The sequence below is a fragment of the Nylanderia fulva genome, unplaced genomic scaffold, assembly GCF_048542155.1.
Source record: "Nylanderia fulva isolate GAGA-0341 unplaced genomic scaffold, ASM4854215v1 Scaffold9, whole genome shotgun sequence".
Classification (NCBI taxonomy): domain Eukaryota; kingdom Metazoa; phylum Arthropoda; class Insecta; order Hymenoptera; family Formicidae; genus Nylanderia; species Nylanderia fulva.
Genome location: NW_028191026.1, coordinates 1,570,569 through 1,593,039, shown reverse-complemented (window position 1 = coordinate 1,593,039; position 22,471 = coordinate 1,570,569). Strand labels below are relative to the sequence as shown.

Below are 22,471 nucleotides of genomic sequence, written 5' to 3'. Positions count from 1 at the left end.
TCGCCATCACGTTGCAAAGGAATCGAAAGCGTATATCTATCGGGCGCGGTAGATTCTTTTTACGTCTCCTAGGAGTATGGCAGCTACACATGGCTCGTGCACATAAATTCTCTGAGTAACGATCCCAAAACGTTCTTCGCGTCCATAGTCTGTTTCGCCATTTTTCCTTCATCTCGCTCCGTTCGATATATCGGCGTACGCAATCGTAAAAAGGATAATTAATCATCTGCACAATATATATATGAGCCCGAGATATTTTCTTTCAGCTAAAGATTCGGTGGGAGATTTTACTCTTGCTCAGCGAAAAGTCAAATAATTATCTTTTCATTTTCTATATTTTGTTATATAAGACAATATTTTTCTCAATTTAATTAGAAATGACGTTTTTCCTATACCTTCATATATTCTCCATTAATCAATGTTCTTTTATTTCAAAAATTACTTGCCGAATATTTTAAATATATTTTTCCTTTTTTACCGCGGAAACTCGTACGCTATACTTCGAACACTATACAAATAATTAACGACGTCGGATTGACTCCGTTTGTTATACTCATAGGGAACATGTTGCATACAGGATATGGACTTTTTCTTGGAAAAGAGACGAAAATTTTCAACTTGTATAGAATTCGTTGTTCTCCTGCTAAAATGCGGATGGAAGGAACGGATGAGAGACAGAGAGAGAGAGAGTTTAATAATAAACGAGGTATTATTAAAATTTACTCACGAGAGCAGTACGTGTTCGCAGGAAAGTTTTCCACTTCCTTGTCCCCTTTTGGTCTCTCTGTAGGGACAGTCGGATCCATCGCGGACAGTGCATCCACCGCTACGCGGAGAACATTCAACTTTCCCGATTTTTCATGAAACTCGTGGTACTTGCATGACTCGCCTAGCAAGACGTAAGGCACGTCCGGGGGAAAAAGTAAAGACACACGCCAACGCGGAAAAACGGGTGGTACACGCCGGGCGACACAATGTCGGTGCCGTGTTATACAACGGAGAGGAGAACGCGTTCCAAAACTTGTCCTCTTTCGCGTAAAACGCGGAAAACCACGGATGACTGTTTGCCGAGTTTTCCCGCGGCGTTTATCGACATACATACAATATAAGTACGACGTATCCTCTCCTTTAGCGATTAAAATGCACACGCACGGCCCGCAGGACCGAGCCTTTCTTTTCTTCGGAGCATTTTTCTTCTCCTCCGTTTCGAAGAAGCGAAACGTTTTCTCTATCGCGGAAATGAAACTAAAACGCCGAACGACATTCTTTCTTTACGACTTTTGATAAGGACGTAAAACGCAAGCTCCGCAAGTAGGTTGAAAATGTCGTTCCTTCACCCAAATCGTCAAAGCATCCCGAAATAGTTCCGGCTTAGTCGCGTTAAAAAAAAATAGAATTTTTCCACGTTTAGACGTCTGCGAAACACTGTCTCGTTTTATATCCTAAAAGTAGAATTTTTCAAACTTTTGAGAATGCAATAAACAGAGCGTAGATATTACACCGTTTATCATGAAAATGTCATTTTAATGTTGGATCGTAGACGCGGTTATTGCGCAGTCCTGTAACGCCGTAATTCGAAACGACCTTTTCCCTTAAAGGCAATAAAATACGATCCACTGCAGCACGAATGACGCACGAATAAGGGCGCGTAAAAAAGTAGTCCGGAGACACACGGAGATAAAGCAAATTTGCAACGACAAATCAAAATTATTATATAATGTCGCGTCATTCCTGCAATCTAAATTACGCGATTACCTTGGAAAATTCATTGTGCCCGAATCTCGCTGTAGATATTCGCGAAATGATAATTCAACGCGACGCGTTAACAGCTTTCATTCATCGCCGGGCGAAATTTTTCCGCGAAACGGATTATACGCTTCCGTCCAAATCGCTCTCGACGCGCTAGAGAGTAGATTTTCTTTTTCAATATACGTTTTCGCACATTGTGTTCGAGGAAATAAAAGTGAATCAGTCGGACAAACCAGTATACATAAAATAGGAAGGTTAAGCACGGCGTTAATCAACGTTGATGCCCGGCCATCCTCGAAGCTCTCTTCTCTAGTTGTTTTTATTTATTTACTTTTTTTTTTTTTTTTTTTTACTTCTTTTGCGAAACCGGGGGTCAGGGCGCGCGCGCACGTTTGCGTTTGCGAATTCCGGTGCATGGCAAAGCCATGGTGGGGCTGGGCATGGCAGACAGGGTCGATGCCGCACGAAATCCCGCAGTGATACAACGCCGGCTCATTCAATTATCACTAAACCCCGGAACTCTCACCCGCCATCTGCCCTTCTAGCGCCTCTCTCTCTCTTTCCCTAGATATTGTTGCTCCTGGCAAAGCATATATATATATGGACATGAATGATACAACGCTATGACGAACCAACGCGAATTAACAATCGACGGTCCATCCTTTCTCTCCCTCTCTCGCATCATCCAGTTTCTCCGTCCTTGTTCACCGACGTGACTGCGAGATCCATCCATCGACCCAGTTCCGGGCATATTGGCGGCGTCCTTCCGACCCACTGCTCCGGAAAATGTAAAATGGATGTTTTGAGATCGCGCGGATCGGACGGTCCAAAAACCAGATTCTTCGATTCTCCTTTACGTCCGGCGAGAGGATAGCCGGACGTCGTATAATGTGACAGCATCTTCAAAGGAAGATAAGTCCATTTCCAGACTACGGCAAACTGTGAACTCGGTCCCTCTGTATATAACTGCGCTTTTGGACCCTCTCGCGTCGTGAATTCGATATTACGAAAATGATGCCGGACATGAGAACGTCGATATTCTACGATTTCGCGGATAAATCGAGGTAGAAAAAAAAATGCGACAAAGTATTATTCTCGAGAACAACGAAGCGAATAGTTATTTGAAGATCATGAAGTTGAGTTTACTTACACGATGTACATAATAAGATATTTATTAAAAAAATATGATAAAATTCTTAATATATTTGAACTCTAATCGTATATCCATTCGTAAATTTTAGACGAGGGGACACGTTGCCGCAATTAGCCGATAAAATATTCGTGATGCACTTTTAATTTTCACCGACTCCATTATTCCAAGCTTCACCCGAGACGGAAATCAAATTGCATTACGTATAGAAAAGCCGGCTTGTCATCTCGTGAAAGAGACACGAGAAAGAGAAAACGGCGAATTGGATTACTCTCGACTCGTTCGTCTCGTTACTAACAAAAATCTTGTGCCCAAATTATATTCTCTTTGCACGAATATTCAAAGTACGGACACGCAATTTCTTTAATTATCTTCGTTACGGGGCAATTTACGAATTGGCGCGATTGATTGGAAATGTTCCTCTGTCGTTTGTTCACGCCAAACATCTATTTCTTCACTTTCTTTGCTTTTCCCCGAGTTGCCGAAGATCCGGGGCAAGAATGGACCGCCGTACCATTAAATTAAATAGCAGCGTCGTGTCCCACGAGAATTTCATGACGAGTCAAACCGGAACTCGCGCTTACCTCAGAAGGAAGGAACGAAAAAAAAAAAAAAAAGAAAGAAAGAGAGAGAGAGAAAGAGAATGCCGAAAAGACCCGTTCCTCAATGTGGCCACCGGGGACCGATAAACCCGCCGCCACCCGTTCGATTTCGCGTAAAAAGGATGGAGGGCTTTATCGGTCTATCAGGTTGCCCGCATCCACGCGACTTAGAATCCAATTGCCGCTAAGTGCGGGTGCGATTTATCGCGAAACAAGCGTCGAGCGTCTCCTTAGGCGCGCGTCGTTACAAAAAAGCCCATCGAGGACCACCGAATCGACCCTAACGAAAGCGTCGTTTACCTCTTCGAGATAAAATATGTACATAAAGCACAGAGAAGTCATAAAGCGAGAGATAAAAAAAGATATAAAAAGTAGAAATGTGAATGTAAAAAAAAAATTCGTGAAAAAAATCTCGAAGACAATGTCGCTAAATTACGTAAAAAATGCATTTAGGGAACGAGAAGAATTTCATTGTAATTCTTGGGTTAAAAGCCGCATTTTTTGAAGTTTAATTTAAAGAACTGAGAAATATTTGAAAAAGCACAGAAATATCACATATTTGAGAGTTTAAAGCTGTTTATCTTGATAAAGACAGAGGGAAAACGACATGCCTCGACGAGAGGGACGCGTTGGATTCGTGTATCCGTCCTGCGCGATATATAAAAATGTATGATGCACATATTGCGCCGCGGCAGATGTACCAGTCTACAGTTTCCGGGACTAGTATGAAAATAAGCGAAGTAGATAATGGTCGCGTGGTGTACGAGATTTTCCTCGGCGAAACTTTAGACTTTTTCAGGTTTCGCCTTTTGAACGTTACTCCGTTGCGGTATACGTATGCATGACGCGCGTTACCGTTTTTCCATTTGAATTTCACGGAAATTTTATAAACGCGCCCATAGAAACGTTAAATTTCCGCATTTAATATGCATTGTGTGTGTTTGTGTGTTTGAATTTTTATAGTCTGTAAAAATTTGCACAACAGACGGAGAAATGACGCGACATTGTTGCGTTATGGATATTTTCTTCCAGTTAATTTAATTATGCGTAAATAAATGAAAAACTTATATACTCATCAACGCTATAAAAGATGTGTACTTGTACCATACTGTTTTTATTCATTGCTTTTTTAATTGTTTATTTATATGCTCAAATATATTTATATGTATATTTGACAAATTCGTTCCACTATTCATGTGCATTTATTAATCTTGATATTAATTGATAGTAGATACTATTCACCCAATTTGATTTATTCCATATAGACTTCTCTCAATTTTTATCATTCAATTTTCGCGTTAAAAAAATAAAAATCTGTTTTTTTTTTTTTGCAATTAAAATTACCGGAATTAAATAACGTGTTATTTGTGTAATATTAATAATAGACTTTTAAAAGGCAGAAATTCGCTACTTTTACATTCTAATTAAAAGACAGATTTGCCGCTATTCGCTTTATATGAAGACGCGTTGAATAACGACCGAAAGACAGATTGCATCCGCATTGCATAGCTGATGCACACAACGTGTCATCGACTATCGATTAGTCGAGAGAAATAAGCGTGCATATATTGCAACGACGTGAGTACAGTGCCTATTAACTCGAACTAATGACTGTAAAACGAAGTACGACGTATAAATCGTAACGCGACACTTCCGCGCGAAGACCGATTACGTCTACGCATGAGTTTCCGCGATACGAGCGACTTCGCGATTTAAATTGTCTTTACTATCGATCAAATCTCTGCCGATGCGCGTGCTGATTCAATTTTATTCGTTATTAAAATTTTTGCACGAGAGTTCATCGAAAAATTTAGTTGAAATTTCTTAATATTTTCTATAAAAGAAGAAAAATAAAAAAAAGAAATACTTGAGAAATAAGAGAAACTAATTATATATGATTATATGTAATCTATGTGATATTTTGTAAAGGATTTTTAATTTTAAATTGTTTGACAAGTATTTAAAAAATATCAGTGATTTGTAGATTTATTTCCTAAAATAATGACTATCTATTGTATAACTTCTGATGCATGTTGCGGATTTAATTTTATTCGTTAATACCTTTGCACGAGAGCTTATAAGAAAGAACTCGGTTTAAATTTGTACGTATTTTCTGCAAAAAGAAATGAAAAATAAAAGCAACTAATTATATATGATTATATGTAACTTATATACGATAATTTATAAAAAATGTTAAATTCCAAATTGACAAGTATTGAAAAATACTTGTTAATATTAAATTTGAAATTCTACATTCCCTAATAATTCGCACGATCGCTTTGCAGATATGTTTCCCAAAATAATTACCACAACTTCCCGAAGGAGAAACTATTATTCGCCCCTGTCAAAAGACCTTTCACAGACACCCCGTGTACACGCTTAAGCATATCTGCGATTTCGTAATATACAGCGAAAGCGGACATTGGCCTGTCGAGATTAGGAAGTTTCTCGGGTAATATCTCTCTGGACGGAGCGCGTTTAGCGTGCGCTCTTCGAAGGACGATTACTAGCGCAAACGCGTGCAATCGGAAGCCGTAACGATCATTAGCCTATAAATCCCGGTCGAATCCACTTACGAGGAAGGAGGGCGCGTTCGTGCATAAAGGCGAGGATAAATTCCTCGGCTCGGGTCGAGATATTCGCTCGAGGGATTCTGTGAAATATTCTCGCCTGTATAATCTCCCTTCCCTCTTCATCCCTTAACCCTTTCCTCCTCGTGTATCCTCCCGATCCTCGCGTAATTAGAACAATCCTTCGACTTTTGCGCCTCTTCGTCGCTCTGAGACGCGATTACGCTTCTCTCGTAGGAGATAAGGAACCAAGAAGGGTGTCGCTGTCCTGCGCTGTCCTAAAGAAGGGAAAAGGATGAGAGAGAGAGAAACGCGAAAATGAAATGGAAGATTGAATAGAGGGGACCGATGGCAACGACGCCTAAATAAGCATTTAGCGAATAATTGACGCTGTCTTCTCGTCCCTACCTCGTTTTGTAACGATGATGTTATCCGAGGAGGGAAAACGATGTCTCCATTTGTCTTTACTTCGCACCCCGTTTGGCATCTTTATTCTACGACACGCATTGTTCCCGAGATTGTTATTTTATATACCGTATCTCGAGAGAGATTCATGCAAACGAGACAGAATGGACGCCGGAAAGCTTCGCGATTCTCTTTCAATGATTTTATATATTTAAATCTTAATTATTCTAGGATATATTCATTCCGTTTCGCGGAAATTGTTAAAAACGTTGAAAAACGATGAAGATGAAAAGTTCAATGCGTTTGAAAAATAAATATAATTGCAAATAGAAAAAATAAATGTTGTTTCGAAGAGATCCTATGTTCGATATATATATATATGTGTATAAATTTGTTTAAATATTTACAAACTCCGCGTATGCATCCATACACACACAATTTTTCACATTGTAGTTGCAATTTCGATTTTATAACGGATATTGTTAAAATAGCTGCAAAATAGTCAAGTTGACGATACAATTTTTTTCAATTGCGATTGTAAATTTGAAATTTTCTTGTTACACATGTAAATATAGTAATATTCCGTTGACAATATACATATCGATAAAATATATGTTAAATACAATTAACTACAATATTTTTTATCGGGATATAACTTTACGCGAGAGCTCAAGATTCTGTTTTATGCGTAAAAAATGTAATGGCTTAATTGATTCATGTTCTCTTGCATATTATACACGTTATTTCGCGATCGTAATTCATAAATGAGAATAATTACACTTTAACGTTCTGTATTTTCTTACTCGGAAGAGTAGATGTCAAGACCGGATCTATAAGAGATTATTTATGACGTGGACCGAGAATCTCTAGTAATTCCGAGCCAATTTCCATAATATTTTCAAAGATGATCGTGATTCGCGTTAAAAGTGACGTAAACGATTGCTAATTACCGATGTTAATGGTTTACTTCAAATATTGATCAATAAATTCTCTCTCATTTCACTTAGCGCCGTAAAACTATAACCAAATGTGAATCTACAAAAATTTTTCTCAAAAATGACGGTCATTTACGTTGCATTAGCGATGCAGATTTCTCGAGACCGGTTTATATCGAAGATAACACGTTAGGTGCGTTAACTGTCGCGTTCTCTTTAACGCTCTAATTTGAATTTAATTCAGCTCACTAGCGCTATTACAGTAATAGCGTTTTATTACGCATATCAATAGTAATTGCTTCTCCGCTATTTCAACCAAGGCTTTAACCATTTCGAGCTTAATATCGTGCAAGATATGCAATATTGAAAATTAAAAACTCGTGATATCAACTCGACGCAAAAGTTATCGAGGAAAAGACATTCCACATGATATATAAAATATATATGAGGAAAAATGCTTTGCATTCTCTTCCTAGAAGAAGAATTCAATATGTAACAAGAAATATATGAAAAGTAAATATATGAAAAAAGAATTATTAGAGCACAAAAAAATGTGTAAGATATTTTCAAAAAAAAAAAAAAAAAAAAAAAAGAGTAATAATTATTTTTATTATATATAATTATTAAAATTTCGACGCTCTCTTTTTACATGAAAATTGAAAAGATATAATAATACGTGTTGTGTGTGCGTCGATGCAAAAATAAAGGCATTCCCCTTTTATCGAAAATTGTTAATTAAATCGTTATTAAAATATGAATTTTCCGCGTCAGGAGCAGAGTTTGGTAAACTGAGATTCGCGCATGAAAAACATACTAGGACAATACACAGTACGGTACACAGTACATTTAAGTGTTGAAAGCAGCATCGCGAGCAATTTCTCTCGGACAACAATAAGATACGGGATAGGGGATGGGAAACATAGAGAAGGAGAATGTTCCCAGTTACCGCCGTCAGGAAATGCACGCGTAACGACCATTACCTCTACACTGCGTTTGTCTCTGCGGGTGCTTTATATCGGCGCCGGTGCATCGTAGCGGAATACACTCGCCGTCCGAAGATGAACGCGACTCCCTCGAATACGCCTGGGGGGAATATCGAAGTGGGAAAATTTATCTCGGATCGGTAAATGGGTCCTGAAGCTCCGGTGCCGCGTCGACCGAGAGCCGCTATATCGGAGGTCCGGCGGTGACGAAGTGGCTTCCGGAAGTAACGCGGTAAAGTAGCTCGGCGCGTGCATCCCCCGGAGGATTTCCCGAGCTACTGCCAATATAAACTCGGGGAGGCAGACGGCGTAGCGGCCTGGTAACCGGCGCTAGCTCTTTCCTTTTCCTTTTCCTCGACGTCGTCGTCGTCGTCGTCATTGTCGTTCGGCTACGTAAAGTGTCTCTTACGCTAGTCATGCCGTAAAAATGGAACCGCTCGCGCGAAAATGTGTGTTTGGCCTTCGATCAAGGATCTCTTCCTTTACACAAACGACCGAGTTGTTTGAGTGAATTTTTCACGAAGAAGGGAGGAGAAAGCAAGCAGCATTCCTGTCATCTCTTGCACAAGTTTGAAATTTTTCGCGTCATAGAGATCAGTGAAATAGTGGGTCAAATATATACCGAATCTCTTCTTCAATTTTCACTGATCAAACTTTTATCGATTCTCAAGCTACGAATTTGCCAGAATTTAATTCTTTCCAATTTTTTTAGCCGACTTTAAATGGCTGCAGCATTTTTATAATATATGCAGCGTATATTATTGAAATATTTATGTAATGTACAATTTCGAAAAAATTAATCGTTTTATATGTACTCGAATTCGTTGCGAAATTATATGATATGTAAAGTGCGCGACGCCAAATAAAATGTTATTAACGAGAAAAATATAAAGTTCTATTGGGATGGCGGCGGTATCATAATGCAGATTTTATTTATCGGATGTACGAAATACGTGTTGCATTCAGCCGTATCAATAGCGAATTGATACATTGTCGAGCGATCGAATACGAATGGCTGAATGGGATGCACAAGTATTTCTCGACAACATATTTCAATGACGGCTTTTCAATTTATAATAGGATCGTAATAAATTGAAAAAAAGATTGCATTGTTAACGACGAAAATAGAGGTCAATAGTATAATCATTAAACTCGAATCAGCGAGTCAGTTGCGTGATTGTCAATGAATATTCTCACTTTTTACTTTTCGCTTTTGAAACATCACTCTATCGAATCTCATCGAAAAATATACGCAATCATAAATTTCAATAAATTTGCACGACACTTTTACTACCAAAATTTTTGAACTTTTTTACGGAAAAAAATGACCCATCTCAAGATATTATAGAACGCGTTTGCTTAAACAAATTTATAATCAAAAAGATGTTTCTTTAAATAACTGGGTATCTATTTTTATACGATTGCAATCTAAATGAAAGTTTAATTACCGAAGGAGAGAGAGTGTCGATCTTTTTTTTTTTTTCACGATATCATCAGCGTTTATAATATCCTCCCGTTTCGTAGAATGCGTACACTTTCTGATATAGTCACATTCTCCGCGAGTTATTGCGCATAAGTGGAAGCAATTCGATCAAGTTAAATGCGATTACGCATTTACGCATATAGGGCCACACCCCGTATATATAATTATTGCACCGACGAGCACGGTTTTCTATATGCGCTTAATAGAATCCGGCAATAAATCGCGCACGCTATTCTGACATTAAATTAACTCATGGATGAGAAGAGAAGGAGAGAAAGAGAGATTGGTACACGGAAAGCGAGCGCTATAAAACAAGAGCAAACGCGGATCGCTCGAAATCAGCAGATTGCGTCGTTTATCACCCCAAAATGTCCGAAAATCTATGTATACGATATGCGCGATTTATTCGAAACGACGATTTAGGGGCACGCAACGCTTACAGTTTTGTTTTTAAATACCACCCATGTCACGCTTAACCGGATATAACCGTGTAAAATTAATGATATCATGATTACTACGTGTTGACGATCCCGCTGGGTCGCAAAAATAAGAGATTGTTGCGAAAAATTTCAGTCTGGTACATTAGATATTTAAGAATAAAATATACACAACATTCGCGCAAAATATATATATATATACGTATATAAAAAGTCGAAGCACTTTTATTTTCGAGCGAGCGAAAATAAACTCTTCCGCGAAACAAGATGCAGAAGCCTGCTAAATAGATAAGAGACTTCCATTTCTTAATTAACTTTCAGTGGACTTAAGTAAAGTCTTAATTTAAGATTCAGTTACTGAGATATTTAATATCTAATGGCTTAAAACGTTATATAAAATATACTAATAATAATTTGTAATTATTGTAAGGTGGAAAAGCTTGGCCAATCGAGTTAATGAGAATTGTTGCCTCATTCTTTAAATAACCAAATTATGTATGAATAATATACAAAGGAACTTTGCTGGCGACGTTATGTGCGAGCGAATATATTTATATAAAAATTGCAATAATAAGGTTTATTATAATAACGTTTTACGAAATTTCCTTTTTTCAGCGTTACCGCGAAAGGTCGAGATCAGCAGTCATCCGAATAAGCAGGTAATCGAGGTGAAGGTGGGAGAGTCACGACGAGTAGAATGCATCGTCAGATCGGCCAAACCGGCTGCCTCGATCATCTGGTATCGAGGAAACGTGCAGATTAAGGGCGGGGACACGAGTATTACCGCGATCTCCATCCAAGGTGGTAAGTAACTATATCCTGTTACGCGCATTGATATTCAATTTTGCGCGATAATACCGCGCGCCAATGAATTTATCATGATGATTATTACGCGACAAGGATCAAATAAACGCGTTGCACTATACGCGCGTAGATAAGCGCGTTTCTGCTCTAATAACGCGGTTTCGTCTAATTAAATTTTGCTCAAAATAACAAATCATCGCGCTCTCTCGATCGGTTTTAATCGGCGAAAAAATATTTTAATGCCTTTCGTCAAACGTAAATACCAAAACAAGTAGATTAAATTCTTTACCAACCATTTTTGCTGCTAGTGTAATCAATAGAAGGCTCATTGCTTTAATATTAGTAAATTAATAGACTGCAACTGTTTAATTCATCTATTGTTGAATGATATGTGCACTTAGAGAGACATAGGATTTTTTATATTATATGCTAAGTGGACGGAAAACGCAGATGTTTTGCTTTAGATATAATTACATTCATCTAATGTAGTTTTTTGATCTTTCTTTATACAGTTTACAGCAGAACAAAAATTAAAGAGAGGAAAATTTTTCTCTCTCTCTGTCATCTATACAAGGTTATAAATTATATAAAGGATCCTTTATAACTCTAAAAAATATATGCAGATGCATAATATAAATATTGAGAGGATAGTGCAGTCCCTCTTAATACGATATCGAGATACGAAGAAATAATTCTGAATTTCGCGTCAGGGGCTATTTTTTTTTAAAACGCTTACCGTGTCGCGCTCGTAAAAGTATAGCGAGTAAAAAGATTGGAGGGATGTGTGTGTCGAGACGCCGCCTCCCTTTCTAACGCAGCTTCCAGTTGCCAAGAGCATCTTCGATCGATCCCGTGACACACAATTCTGGCCGAGCTCCAACTACCAAAATTGACGTTCGTGTCTTGCGCTCGCGCCACCGCTTGCGTTTTTTACTATTCGACTGGAAGCAACTCGACGAGACATCAAACCGACTGTATCATCCGAAAAGAGAGCGGGATTAAAATATATCCTCCTAATGAAAAGCGTCGATAAATACTGCGAAAATTAAAAGAAACTCGTCGCGCGACGCGATGCAATTCGCACAGGGTGTCTATAAAACATTCTCGAGTGAGAATCGAGCAAAGAAGACATTTTTTTCGCGTTATGTGATGCATAAAGATGTTTCAGCTCTCTTATTCTGACGAACGAATAAATATCCAACGCAGAAATTATTATTTCTTGTCGTTGAAATATTAATTAAAGCTGAAGAGGAAAAGAGAGAAAAATAGAAAACGCAGAAGAAAGAACACAGGATGCTTCTTAATTTTGCGAAATATCATAAATCTCATCATGTACTATTAATATTTCCATATTAATTTTTTTGATAAAGAAACAGATAATGAAGTTGCTTTATATTTAACGGATTATTTGATGAAAGATAAAAATATAATATTTCAATATTATTTTGCACTGCGTGTTTTTCTATATCATTTCGATATATTATTTTTCGCAGTGTTTGTAATATAACGTGCAAACAAAAAATATTTAAATTTTTTTATAAAAATACCTTTCTCCCTCATTCTTTCTTCTGTTTGTAATTATAAAATAGAGAGCTTGCGTATTCTTATAAAATACGTAATATATAATAAAAATTTGTTCTTTTTATTCATATATAAATAAAAATTGCAATTTTTCGCGAAATAGATTCTTTAACATCTTATTGCTATCTACCGTTGCTTTAAGTTTGCAAAAAATAAATTGAAACAAAAGATGCATCTGCATCTCTTTTTAGCGCTCGCTCTATATATCTCTCGGATGCGTTACCTAACAACAGACCGGAGTTACGAGACGCAAGTTTGCGCGGAAATAAATCGCGACCGTCGTCGTTTCCTTTGTATATGTTACGCTGCTCGAATCTCGCTCGTCATTCTAGCAACAATCTTTCCCCGACCGCTACGCATCCAGTGAAGCCACGGTACTGTTGACAGCCGGGAGCATTTGTATCCGGCGCGTCTCCGAAAACTGTGTGGACCGCGTGACGCGACGGAATAAAGAGCCGTGCGTCGCGCTTTCGCGTAAAAGCTCGCCCGGAGCTTTTAACGGAGATTTAAAAAGGAGCGCACGGTGAAAAAAAATCCGGCCGTATCTTTCTCATTTTCGTTGCGTGTTCGGCTTTTAATGTAAATTATGCATCTCCGCGTTCACGCGCGCCGCATCGCGATGAATAATTCAGCTTTCTTCGCGAGTTTTAATTCGACAGCTTGTATATTTTTGCATGGACAAATAATCTAATGGTTACAGTGTCTTGCTCACAAGACTTCAGTCAAATCGATACCTACACATTTGACTTAATTTCGTGATAATACAAGACGTTAGCGATACAAATTTATGCAATGCGATCAACATATATTTTTGTAAAAAAATGTAAAGGAAAAAGCATTTCATAAAATTCTTAAACAAATAATTGATTGTAAAAAGATGGGAAATTAATAATATATATTTCAGCGAAATTTATATCTCTTGTAAAAAAATAAATTAACAAAACGTCGATGTAATACCTTTTACGTTTCTGAAATTATCTGATAACATATATGAAATAATAAATAATAATAATAATCACACAAGTGATTGATTTGGCAGATATAATAAAAAATGAGTGTTAGCGGGAAATTGATTACAATTCCCTAGTTTGCATTCCGGAGATGATCGAGTAATATAAAAAGAACGTAATAATCGAAGAGAAAAAATGGCTAATTTTGACGGCCATAAAGTAAAAGCGGATGGCAGGTAGTATTTATTTCGCGATTTGCGCGGCCCATGTTGCAGACAAGGAGACGACCAAGCCTGGAGAGACGTCCAGGGAATTGCTCAAATACGACACTCACGGTTCCATTACCATCATGCCTACGGCAGACGATAATGGGATGGATTACACCTGCGAGGCTCTCCATCCAGCTATACCGCCAGACAGGCCCATGCGGGCGACTATTACGCTCTCCGTTTTCTGTAAGTCGATCGACGCATCTGCATCATTTATATATCGCGGTGCATCATATGCCAACGTGGTTTTCAGTCGTGAAAAAAATTAGTGAACGTTTAGATCAAATTACTTAGATACCGGACTGTCATTATAATCGAAAATAAATCGATATTAATTCGTCATCTTGCATCTATCGGGCTTTCAAGTATAATTTCCACGCGAAAACAGAATATTCGTCCTCTTTCTTTAACTTTACGATATTTTATTTATACGGGAGACCTACCTTTGGTAGGTCTCATTTGTATGCAAAAGTATAAAAAGTATTTCTCTTGAAATGTACTTACCAAATGGAATAAGACAACTAGAGAATTAAAAACAGTCGAATTTGCCTAAATTAGAAATGCGCGATACAACCTACTTAACATTGTTTTCACACAATTATTACCCAAATTAATGCATAATAAGTTATGTTGAATTTATTACGTGACGCAATGTAATAATGTCCTGAAAGGCTGCGACGCAAATTTACATATTTGTAAAGAGAGATCTTCTCTCAAATTTCGCGTATACGTCATTCTTTGAGCTATTCGAGAATGACTGAGAATGGCTTTCAGTCGCGATTATCCGGATAAGCTTTCAAACAAGTTTCATTAGCGCGAAGCCTTGGTATAACGACGGCATCGGGGCCGATCCTCTGCACAGATCCACCTGGTGCGCCGTACATAGAAGGATACACGGAAGGCGAAACCGTACAACGGGGCCAAAACGTGGAGCTCGCGTGTCGATCGCGCGGTGGGAATCCGCCGGCGGAGATCATTTGGTATAGAAATGACAAGAGGATTTCAGCGGTTCATCGCAGAGGAGCCGGTGTCAGCGAGAACATATTGTCATTCATGGCCCGGGCGGAAGACGACAAAGCACGCTACAGGTGCGAGGTCTCCAACATCATGAGCGTGCAGCCTATGAAGTTGCACGTCGACCTCACCGTACTTTGTAAGTAACAATTGCATATTATAACGTGCATGTGAAGCTGGCGTCATTTCGTGGGACCTCACAAATAATTATAACCGATGAAAATAAAACCAGAACTCTTTATTTTTTCATGAAATTTTGAGACGCCAGCTTCAATGTTGTCAAATAAATTTCTCACTCACCGATAACTGCAAAATAGTTGTAGTACACAGGACATTAATCTGAAAACATAATATTCAAATTATATTTATATGTACATGCGTGTGTATATGAATATATATTTTTTTAAATTTTTATTTTGCATACCTCACAGTTGTCCCACTGTTGCCCGACGCCTCCCCAGGCCTCCTCCTCCTCTTTTGGTCCTTCGTAGCACTCACGACACTCGCGAAAACACGAATAATTACGATCGTCCGACACTTTACACGGCACTCCCGACACGACGCGTGAATCGCACGCGTGTTTCGCGTACATTGCACGATGAGAAAATTATAATCGAAAACACGAAGCAACGATCTATTCGGTACAGATATTATTGCTGATAAGCTACGCGCGAATTGACTGCGAGAACCTGTAACAAATAAAATACATGCATATAAGTTAGTGCAATCTTATCTCAATATCTGTAGATATTCAGTTGTTTTAATTTTAATTTAATTAATATATTTTTTTTAGAAGGTAGAACTCTTTTTATAGAACTATACATTTTTTATCTTGACAATTACTGATAAGGAAAATATTGTAGAACAAAGTGAGACGCTGTGTGAAGTGTCTCAGTTTGTTTCATTAAGGCATTTTCGTTCTTTAATGACCAAAACTATTTGTTACTATCAAGAACTCTAGAATTATTAAAAATAAAGCCAGAACTCTTAATCATTTTTCAGAGAAAAATTTCTCTTCTTTTTTACATATTTTCTTTTGTACATATTATTTTTTATTTTTTATACAATATCGTCAATAAATGCTGCATCTTTTTATTTTCCTATTTCCATAAATTATATCGATATTACGGCATCGATGTTAACATAATTAAAAATGTATTTTTAGATGATACATTATGGAGCATACTTTAATTAGCGACACTTAATGTAAATTTATTTCTGAAAAGTGACAACAGTGACATATTATATAGCCCTGTAGTTGATGTTATGCTGATGTTAATACTTATAAAAATATGTATATTATAAAAGTATAATGACAAAATTGTCTCTATAGACTATATTAATTGTATATAATTAATTGTTCGCAGATGTCAATGTTTAATTTAAAAAATAGATAAAAGTGAAAAAGGGGAAAAAATATGATATATGTATAGAAATTTCGCTCTATATTTCGAAGATTTCAATTTTTTTAATTGTTCGCGAATTTTGCGGGCAACGTACCTTTCTCGCGAGTGATACTTGAAATGTATTTAAGGTGTTAGATTATTAATGTCGCGTCTGGTGCCTGTCTGTGGCACTTACCATTACTTCACCGTAAGGCATAGTATTGCACACAACTAAGGGCTTGTATAGACGATCTCTTGCCGACGGAACAACCGCATAAATAATTCCGCTTCTCTATTTTCGCCGAGACCGCGTTCACGTTACCTAAATTGAAATTTTGCTAACTTTATGCTCGCGTGATATATGGATAAAGCTACAAAATACCAGTGGCTGACTTAGCATACACTTGGGGTAAAAGGTTACGCTTGTCGACACTGTTGTAGTTATCGATAAAAGAAGAAAAGAGAGCCTTGCTACTAAATTTTATCTCACACTTTTTACCGTCGAAAGCGTTAAAAATAAATAACAGCGAAGGGACATTAGTTTTTCAAAAGGCATTCAATGGTTTTCAGCTCGGGATATTTCCTCTATAAAAATGTCAAGACTATAAAGCCCGAATTTGATGCTGTACTGTATTTCTTTAAGTATCTCTTTTCGACTAATAGGATTGCTAGGCATCTTTATTCGTCCGAATCTAATGCATCTTGGAGCAAATTTATCTCGACTTATTTATTTATATTTTACTTATATTATATTACTTATATTTTACGACTTATCATTATTTTTATAGACCGTTATTTCGGGCGAGGCGAGCTTTTTTCACATTTTCCACGATTTACAGTCGCGCCCGCTGGAGTCACCATCTCCGGACCAACGGAGGCGAAGGCGGGCGATCAGGTGCTCATTACTTGCACGACGGAAAACTCGAATCCACCCGCGGACATAAAGTGGACGGTGGACGGGCGTAATTCTGAGAGCAACTCCTCGAGGACGGAACCGGCGCCGAACGGTGGCTGGATCACCAGCTCGAATGTCACGTTCAACATTAATCACAAGAGCCGCAGCATCGTCGTCATCTGCCACGCTTCTAACGTCAAACTGACGGAGAACGTGGTCGGCACACATACCATTAACGTGATATGTGAGTACATATATGTATAATATATATATGTGTGTATATCCTCGTTTTTTATCGTATGCATTTCATCGGTCACTCGGTCTAACGCGACACATAAACGGGTACAATTGCAGTTGTAACGAAGCTCCTCGTCCGCGAAAACCTAATTTCCGTTTCGTGTCAAAGAATCGTACCGGGTGTCCCGGAAACTGCCGTAAGATATTTTACCGAGAAGACTTTTCACAATTGGCGATATTAAATTTTACAACGGACACGTAGCAGCGAAAATCTCTGTTGGAGCGAAATTGAAATAAAACTAACAGAGATTGAAAAGAGCAAAGTTTACTTGCTATTTATATCCTTGGAGTTTCATTTATTAAAGTAAATAACGTTCTATAGATTTTTTTCTTCTTAAAAAAATACTTTACTATTTTATATTTTTGCCTATTAAACGTGAAAACATACGATTCAATTGAAATATAATACAAATGTGTATATATTAATAATATTGCTATTATACAAAAGTCTTTCTTTTCTTTATCTTTTATTCAATCATATCTGCGACTCTGATGTGAAAATATATTAGAGAAAAATTATTTAAAAGATGTATCGTTTAAAATAAAAATAATGAGCGCTGCGAAATAAATATTATTCAACGTGCAGATATTCTCAAGTACACAGTGCGTTATAAACCGTAAATATCGTCGCAAATGTTCCTTTAACTTGTAACGCGTTTAGGGAAATTGCGTGATGACACTGCTACCCGTTATTGCTGACATCTTTGCGACACGCGATGACAAATTAATCGACCGCATCGCCGGGATCCCAAAACTTGCATACGTAATACAACCTACACACTCTCTCTCTTTCTCTCTCTCTCTCTCATTCGCGAATCTAGAATTCATTTAACATATTCGACATTGCGTCATGTTGCGCATGATACACTTTCGCAATAATACAACCGTAATCGATCGACATTAATTTCCGTCGTAAATAAATAATCCTTGTATAATCAACTGCGTTTTCAGCTTGTAATTACATGCATTAAAATTACTCGCTATCTGAATATACTAAACAATTAGTCGCTCTCCAATCAATAATACTGTCCGGCAATCCGAGATTAATAACGAATGCTACTCATGTTCAGTGATGTAAAACTGGATTTAACAAATAATCGTTACAAATAGCTGAAAGTCCTTCATTGAATGTTAAACAGTTTCAGATTTCTTTTTATACATCCGTATGGTTTAAAACAAATTTATTACGCAGATTTTCTTCCATACGTCTGTGCATTTTTGTTTTTAATGAAAATATACATTTTGTTAAGCTGCTCCGGGATGTGACAGGAAAAAATTGATATAATAATAGAAGCGCGTATAAAAGACGACGTAAAGATAAATGAAATAAATAAATATAAATAAAATTCGATTGTAAAATTTGTCGAATTTCGTAGATCCACCTGCAAAACTAACCGTCACCGGATACGACGAGAGTACGCCGTTAGTCGCTGGGACGGTGCTGAAGCTCATGTGCACCGCCACGTCGGGTAATCCATTGGCCACGTTAACATGGTACAAGAACGACCGCAAGGTACGTGAGAAATCGAGAGACGTGTTCGTCTAGTAGTTGGCAAATTATACGTAGACTCAAAAAAACTTTAAAAGCACACAACGTCTTACTTTCTAATTCCAATAAGAAATATTTCATGAATTACGGAAAATATATTATGATGCGCACAATAACTATTAACTCCTCTCATAATTAATTATTCAAACACGAAATGCATTTCTCAAGTCTTTGGAATTGATGATATTTTTGATTAAATATTGTTGAAAATTATATATCTTATGCATCTCTGAAAACTTAAACTTTTCGAAGAAGTTTGCTTCGTTAAAATTTTCAGTAGCATTTTGAACAGATAATCCCAAAGCATAAAACTCGCCTCTTTCACTTTTTATAATTTAACAATTATTAAAAGTAACGAGACGTTGACTCCCTTCGTAACTTGTTCTAGTAAAAAAATTAAAGGAGGTTCCAGGCAAAAATGGGGCAATTTATAATTTATAAGAATTTATCCATTTTAGTTAAGGCTTTTATATTTTAAAGGTTTCTTATATACGAATTATGAATTTTAACTCGTTCTTAGTCTCGAACCTTCTTAATTTTTGCAAGCACTTTAGAGAGGAGGGCTCAACATCAATTTACGCCTATGAATACTTTAAGATTCGCCACTGCGTAGATGGTTGTATTAATATTATATTCCATAACAGGTACTTGGTACGGTAAGACAGCGAAATCATGCAGTCTCCAGCGAGCTGGCGATGCTCGTCAACGCGTCCGACAACAATGCTCACGTACGATGCGAGGCGACGAATTCCGCCACCGAGATCCCCCTGCTCAAACTTCTCGTGCTAAAAGTCCATTGTAAGACATAACTCACGCTTATTCATATTTATTATCGAAATTTTACTCCTACATTTATTTTTTTAAATTAATTAACTTAGATAAATGGAGAGACGTTAAGTTTTTTTTTGCTTTTTCCGATAAGAAAAGAGCGCGTGATTAGGGATGATTGAACGACGCTGTAATTACTTTCTTTTCTCCACCGCGAGAATCTCGCAAGAATCTCGTCGTGGTGCTAGAGCGATATTTTTAACGGCGAACTGTACCGTCCACTTTTTCCACCTTTTATAGTTCCGCCCGAGAGGGTAAAGATTAACCGCGAACCCCAGGATTTTCACGCCGGCCAGGAGGGCAGTATAATCTGCGAATCGAGCAGCAGCAATCCCCCTGCCGAAATGTCGTGGTGGAATAACGGGATACCGGTAACCGGCACCAAGAACAACACCAAGCCCGGATTACACGGCGGCTACGTGTCGTCCGTTAAGCTCACGCTGGACCTAACCGTGGACAAGAACGGCGAGGTGTACACGTGCGAAGCGAAAAACACCGAATTGGGAAGATCTGTCCACGACGCGACGACTCTGGATGTGCTATGTAAGTGTAGGGATCTAACAATAAGTATAGATTGCTCTTAAACGACGTATATAATCTATATATCCTGCGGAAGATCAGCACGATCGCGCACGATGAAAGCATTCAACCCGGAAATCTCCGCACCAGAGCGCCAATGTATGATAATATATATCTCCCGATATCTCTGTCCTTTCTTCTCTTTCTCTCTCTGAATATATCGGATCATGTTCCTGTAAATTTCTCGACATTTTTCACCGCAAAAATATCTCCCGCCGTTACGATAATATAGACTCCCGCGTGTACGAAAACCATAGTATTAGTGTAAATTCAAATGAAAATGAATTGAAAAAGAAATGCACAAACATGAAATTATTAAAGAATTAATTTACCATATTCATTTTTATGCATGTAAACAATAAAATACAAATACATGATATACAACGTAAAAATGTTTTTCATAATATTAAATATTAAACATAGGAAAAAAAATATATATATATATTTAATATTTTTTTCGCATTTTTTTAAATCATACTTTTGCCTACATTTTTAAATAATTCGAATATCTAAAGATTGTCTATATTATAAATTTATTGAATTATTACATGATTATAAAATATGTAGTGATAAAGAAACAAAACAATAATATCACAATGTAATTAATAATTTTAATTCTATCAAATAGAGAAAAATTTATTTATGTATAATGTTGTGATAATGTTTGCTTTTCAATATAATATTAAATATCGCAATTTTAAGCAATACTATTTTTAACATATTTATTATGTTTTGTTTAGACAAGCCAATATTCTCGCCGTTAGATCCAGCCGAACTAACCGGTTTGGAAGGAGAGCCTTTTGTCATTTCCGTAATGGCAAGTGGCAATCCTAATACGACAGAGTACACGTGGACAAGGGATGGTCTGCCACTAGGTAATAGCCGTAAAAGAATAACCGCCCATGGTTCTACGTTAAATATCACGAGATTGGATCGTCATGACGCCGGCACGTACATATGCGAAGCGCTGAACAAGGAAGGGACTACATTTTATCAGCTAAATCTCACCGTGCTATGTAAGTGTAAATGATCATTTTCTTTCACCACGTAACAAAATTGTACAATTCAATTTTCGATTTAAAAAAGCGTTTAAAAAAGTATCAGCGATGTTCAATATTTATGAATTTTTGTATAAAATTGTCGACAAATTGGTTTATTCTAAAAATGTTTACTTTTATTTTCTTGCCTAATTTTTCTTATAATTTTAATTTAATATTTCTCTAATATCTTTTTTTATAATATATTCTATGTGTGTGATTATCTTCGATACTAAGTAAATGTTTTGCTGTAAATTTGTTCTCTCGCTAATACGCAATTCATCGTTTTACTTCGTTATTGCGCAGATCCGGCGAAAATCAAACGCACTTCGTCATCGGGGATAGTTTATCCACCGGATGTCGAGGCAAAATTGTTTTGCGAAGTCGACGGCAGCCCGATCGGCGACGAGTACGTCACGTGGCAAAAAGTCGGATCGAATCCCGAACTACCGGGACGTTATTCAACGTCCTTTGTTAATCGGACGTCGTATCTTCATATAGAACACCCTAGCCAGGAAGACGTCGGGGAGTATCGATGCAAAGTTAACAATATCATCGGCAACGTAACGTCGGATCCTATTCTATTTATTACGAATTGTAAGTTGGAATAAAAAATTCATTTCCATTATTAATAATACTACCGAGTTTCAAATAAAGAGGAATGATTAAACGAGCGATAAAAATTGATTGAAATCGTCAAAATTTTATAATTGTATAGCGCATAATAGTTTAATTTTACCGTATATCGCCTTGATTTAATTTGTCATATATCATCTAACAGCAATACTCCACAACTTAATTGCTACAAAAATTAATCGTATTTTCAGAAAGAAGGAATTGGAGCAATATATTATAACGCATAAATGAGTAATTAAAATAAATACGTAATTAAAATAAAAATTTAGATCGAGCGTCAAGTTGAAGGATTAATATTAATTACTGTATAATAATATCATTTATTCTCGTGGT

General features: G+C 37.2%; 1 protein-coding gene across 4 annotated transcripts in view; it reads left to right on the top strand.

Annotated features, from left to right (window-relative positions):
• sns (sticks and stones) overlaps positions 1-22,471 on the top strand; it is a 258,920-nt gene that overhangs the window by 221,545 nt on the left and 14,904 nt on the right. For all 4 annotated transcript variants that reach the window (XM_029323023.2, XM_029323024.2, XM_029323025.2 and 1 more), the window contains 9 exons: positions 10,930-11,118; positions 13,925-14,104; positions 14,781-15,071; positions 17,157-17,456; positions 18,886-19,022; positions 19,703-19,856; positions 20,127-20,429; positions 21,206-21,481; positions 21,809-22,099. In XM_029323023.2, coding sequence (XP_029178856.1) covers positions 10,930-11,118; positions 13,925-14,104; positions 14,781-15,071; positions 17,157-17,456; positions 18,886-19,022; positions 19,703-19,856; positions 20,127-20,429; positions 21,206-21,481; positions 21,809-22,099 — 2,121 coding nt within the window. The remainder of the gene's footprint in view (positions 1-10,929; positions 11,119-13,924; positions 14,105-14,780; positions 15,072-17,156; positions 17,457-18,885; positions 19,023-19,702; positions 19,857-20,126; positions 20,430-21,205; positions 21,482-21,808; positions 22,100-22,471) is intronic.